General features: G+C 35.4%; 1 protein-coding gene across 1 annotated transcript; it reads right to left on the reverse strand.

Moving 5' to 3' along the window:
- Window positions 1-2,368: 2,368 nt before the first annotated feature.
- Window positions 2,369-6,612, reverse strand: PDC (phosducin). Its single transcript, XM_068986544.1, has 3 exons — window positions 6,552-6,612; window positions 5,177-5,328; window positions 2,369-2,893 (listed from the first exon to the last, which is right to left on the reverse strand). Exons 1-3 carry the CDS (start codon window positions 6,610-6,612, stop codon window positions 2,369-2,371), a joined length of 738 nt encoding a protein of 245 aa, XP_068842645.1.
- Window positions 6,613-8,758: the final 2,146 nt, after the last annotated feature.

The raw sequence follows: 8,758 nt of genomic DNA on the forward strand, positions 1-8,758 counted from the left end.
AGAGAAGGAGATTTAGAAGGAATAGTCAGTAGGATATAAATAGACTGTAGTTTCAAAGAAGCTAGAAGAAGTAACTTAAGAGGGGAGGTGATCAGCGCTGACACATGCTTATAGGAGACAGAATAAAATAAGGAATAATGTTACTGAGTCTAAGCTCATACTGCTTTCTGCACAACAGGCCAAGAAATTAAGAGAGGAGTTGTTGGGGTGAGGAATTCATTATTCAGAAAGCCAGCATACTGAGAAGATGGTGGACTGTGTCCCAAAGAATCATCTTATCTGAGTTATGATTCAAGTGTCTTTTATACTAAAAGGAAAGGGATTGTGGTTGAGTTTTGCAAACTTTTTGGTGCTGGAATCCCTTGTTCTTGCAGCTGTCCATGTAATCCTGGTGACAGTGTTCCTATAAACCTCCAATAAGACAAATGTTATTCTCAGCTGTGCAACTTTTTAATCTCTATACAAATGGAAAGTATTTCGTATTTAATGGTCAGAGCATTGAGAATGGGCTATCCTGTATATTTCAGGTTGTAGGCAACATTCTTTTAGTGATCAGCTTACAGTAAAAGCACTATAATACAAAGGTTAACATAGAAGAAACAGATCCAATATGGAGTCAGATTTATTCTTCCCTATTGCAATACGACTTATAAGAAATAAGCTTGACAGGTTGACTACAACTGTAATTAGAGTGCTTGGGACAAAGACCTGATTGGAGTTGGATGAAAAAAATTGGAAATGAGGAATAAAGATAATGACTTTAGACCCTTCTTTCAGGAGACATGATTTTAAAGGGAAGCAGAGAAGCGAAGGATAGCTGGAAATTTTAAGGGGCGTATTTTAAATAGTGGACAGTTTAAAAACTAATTTACAACCAATATGAATAATACAGCATAGAGAAAGTGAGAAATAGATGATGCAAGTAGAAGGGAGATAATTTCAGGAGTAAAATTACTGTGCAGGTGAGCATCGGATCCATAGCATCGTTTTCTCCATTGACCTTAGATGGCTGCATAAACTTCTGTGTTCACATCAACGGAAGCAGTGTTTACACACAGGTGCACGTTTTAGATTGGTGATGGAAAGATGAGGCAGGGCTCATCTGATAATTTCTGTTTTCTCAATGAAATATGGACAAGGTGAAGTGTTTGGACTGGGTAAAAAAGGTTTAAGGAAAGCAGAGAAGCCATAAAGTAGTCATCTAGGAGAGTGGAGACTAGAACGTGTGACATATGTCTGGCTTCAACATTGTCTCATCAGGGGAAAATGTGCCAGCCTGTTTTAAACACACTTGTCACTGAGAGCACATTTTTGATTATTTACCAAACACCATGCCTTCAATAATAGGACATATTTTGGCTCTCACTCATGGTTATTTTTTGCTCTGATTCAGATACCTAGAAATTTCTTTTATCTTGCTCTTCATCTCATTCCTGCACTTAAAAACATTTTTTCAAATTATATTTTATTTTGCATTTCCATGTGTTTGTGTAGCAGGAGAGTTTTCCAAGTGTTTTCAAGGGACATGGAAATAGAACTTCTACTTCTCTGAATTTCAATTTCATCATTTATGAAATGGGAGTAATATTTACTTGCAGAATTGTGCTTAAGTATTAGAAATCACATGTATAAAATATTGGCCCTTAAAACACAATCAATAAATGATAGTTGTAATTATTATTACCACTAAATATTATTCTTTTGTCTAAAAAAAAAAAAGACCTTGCTTCTACTTGCTTTTTTTCTTTAAGTTAGTTATTTTCTGAAACTCTGAAACAGTATTTTTAAACAAATACTTTTAAAAAATAATTTTAATGTGCCACAGTGTTTCTAATGTATTAGTTTATTTGGAATATAAAATATCTTACCAAACGAAAATTTATTTGTATTTTGGGTTATATAATGTTTTAGGGCCTTGATAATATAATATTTGAGAGAGAACAAACTTCAAATAGAGAATGTATTTCCTTACGAGACTTTATTCTTATTACACAAGCAAATTTATAATTAACAATATAATTTGAAAAACCTAGTAATAACAATGAGGAAAAGCATGGAATAAAAAAGCCAACATATAACTGGAAAGGAATTTTTGAAAACTTTCACAGTATTTTTCATATCCTCTTTGTCTACTAACATGTTGCTGAAGACTACAATGTTTTGAGGTAAAGTGTTATATCAACTTGAGTAACTAATATTAAGACATGCTAATCATATAATTTTAGTGTCAGTCTGGAGTTTTTCTTCCTCAAATTAGAGAAGCCAGGGCTATGTTTGGTATTCCCTAAAAGAATGTGAATACTACCAAAATCACTATTCAATGCTTAAAGGAGGAATACGAAATATGAGACATTGACATAGTGAATCTTTATTCCATATCTTCTTCCATGTTGCTCTGCTCTAGGACATGCATCTCCTTTTCAGGTAATAACCCATATTCATTTAGGAAAGACTCCACATCCCCAGTAAAAAATTCTTCAGCAAGCTGTTCAGTAACACTGATGAAATTGCTTAGGAGTTCCCCACCTTTGTAGACAAGCAGCGTGGGGAGTACATCTGAGGAAAAGCGGTCTCCGGCGCCTGTATTAGAAGCCTTTATTTTACAAAACTTAACCATAGGGTATTCGGCTGCAAGGCATGTTAAGCTACTGTTTAGAGCATCACAGCCCTTAATACCATCTTCATAAATATGAACAACGATAGTGGTGATTTTCTGTTCCTTTTCAATGGTTTCCAGGAATTGCTCCCCAGATTCCAGCTCATACACAAACCCATATCTAGGCCCAAAACTCAGCTTCTGGTGCATATCCTGCATACACTGTCTGCGGTATTTACGAAGGCAGTTTTCATCTTCTTTATCTTTGTGGATTAGTTCATATTCTTGAACGCTCATCTGGGGATAGATAAAAGAAATGATAGAGATCAATCAGTCAGAAATTTGTATTCCTTATATGTAACAAACCCGTTCTCAACTTTAAGAGTTTGCATTTGCTATCTCCTCTACCTCCATGGGGTTGCAAAGAGTCAGACGCGACTGAGTGACTCACTTTCGCTACCTCCTGAGGTGGCCTTTTCTTCCACCTCATTTGTTCAAATGTCACCTTCTTTGATTATTCTACCTAAAAGTGTCCCTGCCCCACACTTAGTACCCCTTTTGCTTTATTATTTTTTTCATAGTAATAAATAATACTTGATATTATTATATATATTTATTAGTCTAATATTAGTTTTCCTAACTTTTGTGTTCTGTGGGGGCAGAAATTTTTTGTGTGTCATTTATCACTCTCTAATATGTTTTGTGTCTGGCTCATAATAGAGGTTCAGTAATTATTTCATGATTCAATGCATACATTCGTATTGCCGAATATAGTTGAGCTGTGAGATGGTCATGGAATGTTCCAGTTTGGGTGAAAAAAACCCAACAAGGTCTACTTTAGAGTAACTTTCATAAAACTGTAAATACACACATGTGCACACAAGTGCCTGCACACTCATTTAAATGTGTCCCCAACAAATGCCTTTGGACATTATTGCCTCCTCAACAAAAGTTGTTTAAAAGATTTTGTCAAATCACTTACTGATATTTTTGGAATCTGTAGGATGGCATTTAAGCAAGACAGCTTTTACTCATATTTGGAGTTCACCAGATTAGCCAGAAGACTAGTGGCATCACCGCCAGCTGAAAAGTTCTGGGAAACGCAAATTTGGGGACGCCACCCCAGACCTACTGAATCAGAATCTGGAAGGGTGAGGCTGAGTGAGCCATGTTTAAACAAGTCCTCCAGGTGATTTGTATGCACTGGTTTAGGCTAAAATGAGAAAAGACCTAACTTCCATGTGCAAGACAGCTACTTTTCACTGCAACTGGAATATAAAATTACCTGCAGAGCCTTTCTCAATGGCAATGTCATTATGATTTAGGCAATAGAATGTTAAACACCCTCCCCCTTCACACACACACACGTGCACACACACACGATATAAAGGAGTGTTGATGGGATATACTGTGATTAATTGATGTGGAACAGCCCAGAACCATGGAAGTTGGATGACCCCCAAATTTATGGAAAATTTACTATGTCTTAGATAATTTATATAGATTATTTTCTTAATCTTCACAATAAACCTATGAGGTGGGTTTTTTATAGAAGGTACCAGGATTAAGTAGAAATATCTGGTGCTTTTGTTGTTCTCTTGTTTCTTCCTCCTATATTTGTTTCTCTAATGTCCTCATTCTCTTTTTTTTATCTCATTCTTCTTATCATATTATTTTTTCTGCTTTAAGTTTATCTTTCAAAATTAATTTATTTTAACCCTAACCATTGTTAAATGTTTTGTATAATTTGTAAGTTGCTATCATGCTGCTGCTAAGTTGCTTCAGTCATGTCCGACTCTGCACAACCCCTTAGATGGCAGCCCACCAGGCTCCCCCGTCCCTGGGATTTTCCAGGCAAGAACACTGGAGTGGGTTGCCATTTCCTTCTCCAATGCATGAAATTGAAAAGTGAAAGTGAAGTCACTCAGTTGTGTCTGACTCTTAGTGACCCCATAGACTGCAGCCATAGGCTCCTCTGTCCATGGGATTTTCCAGGCAAGAGTACTGAAGTGGGTTGCATTGCCTTCTCTGAAGTCGCTATCATAGTTCTCTGTTAAACAGACTGAACCACAAATACTGATTTACATACACATTGTATAATAAGAGACAAATGAGAATTTTAAAAAATGCTCCTTTAAAAAAAAATCATGGATATATTGCAGCTTATTCTGCTTATCTTCTTCCTCCTCCTTAGAAGGAGGAAGCTGAGAACAGTCAATGAACCCCACCCTTCCACTTAACCAATATTGTCAGTTTGGTCAGTGTCTTTTTGTACTTTTTTACATATATGCTCATATAACCATTTCAGCATAAATACAAATATAGTGTTTGTTTTCTATTGCTCTAGAAAATGGTATCACATAACTTTCTGCATCTTGCTTTCTCATATTGTGGAACAACCTCTAAGTCAGATCATGTATTTGTACATCATTCTTTTAGCAGTTGCCTATGGTGACTTCATAGGCCAAGGGATTTACTGCATTTCCCCCCTCCTTTTTTTTTTGCTAATACAAACAATACTTTAATAAAAACATATTGTACATTATTAATAATAACTAATAGATTCTTTTCTTATCTTACCTTTCTGCTGAATCTTTCTTTTGAGTCTTTGTCATCTCTACTCTGAGGAGAAGACATTTGTCTGAGAATCTCCTTCTTGCTAGGTGCAACTGAATCACTATCTTCACTCTCCAATTTAAACTTTCTCCAATCATTTATTACTCCTTTGGGTCCTGGAATAAAATTTAAAGCAAATTGTCTCCCTTTCCGTGTTTCTTCCCTTTCTCTCTTCCTTCCTTCCTTTCCTCATTTATATAGCTAAATTTATCAATCTTCCTTAATGATTTCTTGGCTTTGTGTTATACTTAGAAGGTCACTGTCATTATGAAATTAGTTTTCATGGATTTTTGTTTAGTATTCATATAAACTCATTCAAACTCCTGACTAAATCTAAAAATTCTATATGATTATTAAACAGAGAAGGGAGTATTACTTAAATAAGATTCAATAGAGTTAAAAGAAACTTGAATTTAAAAGTTTAAACCATGCTATTTGACTTTTAAACTCTTGCTAGTGGTATATAGACAGCCACACATAATTTAACAGATCAACAAAACAGGCTTTGGATAAAATGAAGTCTTAGTTATTCTGGAAGAATACTGAAATCAATTTCATTTAAGATTTTACGGGGAGGGAGGTAGGCGGGGGGTTCAGGATGGGGAACACGTGTACACCCGTGGTGGATTCATGTTGATGTATGGCAAAACCAATACAATATTGTAAAGTAATTAGCCTCCAATTAGAACAAATACATTTATATTTTAAAATTATTGTATTTTTTAGATTCAAAAAATTAAAATTAAAAACTCTTTATTTTTCTTTTGGCTTTCTACTGTTTACAGTGGCAAAGAATTGCTCTAGAAAATGGTATCACATAACTTTCTGCATCTTGCTTTCTCATATTGTGGAACTACCTCTAAGTCAGATCTTGTATTTGTTACTCATTCTTTTAACAGTTGCCTATGATGACTTCATAGGCCAAGGGATTTCCTGCATTTCCACCCCCACCTTTTTTTTTTGCTAATACAAACATAATTGTAGTGTAGATACAGAGGTTTTATGACAGAAGAAATTCTCAATAATCAGTGTTTTTCTTTGATATCTAATTAAAATTCTTTCAAAAGTATTTGATTTCACATTAATTTATGCAGTCAAATATTTTTTAGATGATTCCATCAACCCATTCAAAGGTATTACTTAAGTTTCATACTGAGTAATGACAATAAGATCTCCAAATCTTGCCTGGAGAATCCCAGGGACGGTGGAACCTGATGGGCTGCTGTCTATGGGGTCGCACAGAGTCGGACACGACTGAAGCGACTTAGCAGCAGCAGCAGCAGCAGCAGCAAACTTAATTTTAATTTTACAATTGTTTTTTTCTTCTGACTTTCCTTACCTGTGTGTGAGGCCTGTCCTTCAAAGTCTTCCTCCAAACTTTGGCTTTTTGCTTCTTCCATTTTAGAGATTTAGTTTTGATATGATCTATGGGATGAACAAAGAAGTAATGATGACAGATGAATTCTAGGAGAAATAGATGTATATATATTCTGCTGCCAGGTTCCATGGAAGTTAAGGGTTGTCACTAAGTGATATAGTGCATAGCATTCTGCCTGCCTCGTAAAAGGACATTAATTTAAGATTTGGGTCATTAAAGAGATTTTGACCTAAGAAATTTACATAATTTATAGTTTGTCTTTACTTAAAAAGTCTTTAGTTTAGGTCTATGTACTTAGTGAGTATTATTTGTTACTGATTTATTTTATTACTATCTGTTATAAAATTTCATAAAATTATAATCATTTTTATAGTAATAATGTTTTAATTAATAATAATTACATACTTACTATGATCACTAGTATGTGCCTGGCATTGTATCAATCATTTTATGTGTCAAAAGTCACTCTTTCTCACAACCATATGTAGCAGGGACATTGTTAATGCCATTTTACAGGCAAGGAAGCTAAAGGACAGGGAGTTTAAGTTTTACTAGCTTAAGATCACATAGTAAGTGGTAGACCAAGGATTTGAACCTACTTCTGATTTTAGAGCTGAGTCTTAAAGCATTAACTTTTAAATGGAAGTTAATTTACTGTGTTATTTTTTCTCAGTATGGTTTGACAAATCCAGCTTCTAAATTGGCGTTAAAGATTTTTGATCTTAAGGAACAGTGTAATTTGAAGCCTAATACTGTAACTGCTCTCCATACCCTAAGGCATGTTTTGGTGGTATCACCCACCAAGCAAATGGAAGCAGCCAGTAACTATGCCTATAGAATTTTGAGAAGCTAAAATAGTCACAAAATCCACTGAAAGCATGTGGAATTTTATTCTTAGGAACCTCCTTGATGCCCTTGTGTAGAACTTATTTATTCTTAGCTCACATTCAAATCCAACTTATTTGCCTATTTATCTTTCCATTATCTGGAAAACTCTAATATACATACTAACACATACCCTAAGAAAGTCTCTATAGGTGTGATTTTCTTGAAATTTTCAAGTCAGGGGAGGGTAAACTAACAGGGGGATATACTCTCCTTTTTTTTCCCTCTTCTACTCTTTCCCCTTGTCTTTTTCTTTCACAGTCAGTTTTAAGCAGTGATATCATCCAGCTTATGTGTTGATTCCCTCTTAATTTTTTGTTGATAGACACTGAGCTTGGTCTGTTTGGTGCTTTCCCAAGGCACAGAATGGTAAACCAGAACTCTTTGTCTCAATTCCTTTTTTGCTGAGACTTCTGCCCCCAACATTTGGACTGGTATCTTAATTTTATTGTTTTCCTCATTACAGTTCCTACCCAGAATCACTGGAAGTCAAAGGTCTTTGCCAGTTTGATTGCCAATTTTAACAAGAAAAGACTTTTTAAAACAGTCAAGGGGATGTCAGTCTATTCCACAGTATATATGTGACTATAAATATACAACCGACAAAGAATTAATCTCCAGAATATACAAGCAGCTCATGCAGCTCAATACCAGAAAAATAAATGACCCAATGGCCCAAAAATGGGCCAAAGAACTAAACAGACATTTCTCCAAAGAAGACATACAGATGGCTAACAAACAGATGCTCAACATCACTTATTAGAGAAATGCAAATCAAAACCAAAATGAGGTACCATCTCACACCCATCAGAATGGCCACCATCAAAGTGGCTACAAAGAATAAATGCTGGAGAGGGTGTGGAGAAAAGGGAACCCTCTTACATTGTTGGTGGGAATGCAAACTAGTACAGCCACTATGGAGAACAGTGTGGAGATTCCTTAAAAAGCTGGAAATAGAACTGCCGTATGATCCAGCAATCCCACTGCAGAGCATAAACACTGAGGAAACCAGAATTGAAGGAGACATGTGTACCCCAGTGTTCATTGCAGCACTGTTTACAATAGCTAGGAAAGGAAGCAATCTAGGTGTTGCTTCCATGCAGATGAATGGATAAGAAAGTTGTGGTACATGTACACAATGGAATATTACTCAGCTATAACAAAGAACACATTTGAGTCAGTTCTAATGAGGTGGATGAAACTGGAGCCTATTATACAGAGTGAAGTAAGTCAGAAACAAAAGCAACAATACAGTATATTAGCGCATATATATGGAATTTAGA

This window comes from Capricornis sumatraensis, chromosome 14 (assembly GCF_032405125.1).
Source record: "Capricornis sumatraensis isolate serow.1 chromosome 14, serow.2, whole genome shotgun sequence".
NCBI lineage: Eukaryota > Metazoa > Chordata > Mammalia > Artiodactyla > Bovidae > Capricornis > Capricornis sumatraensis.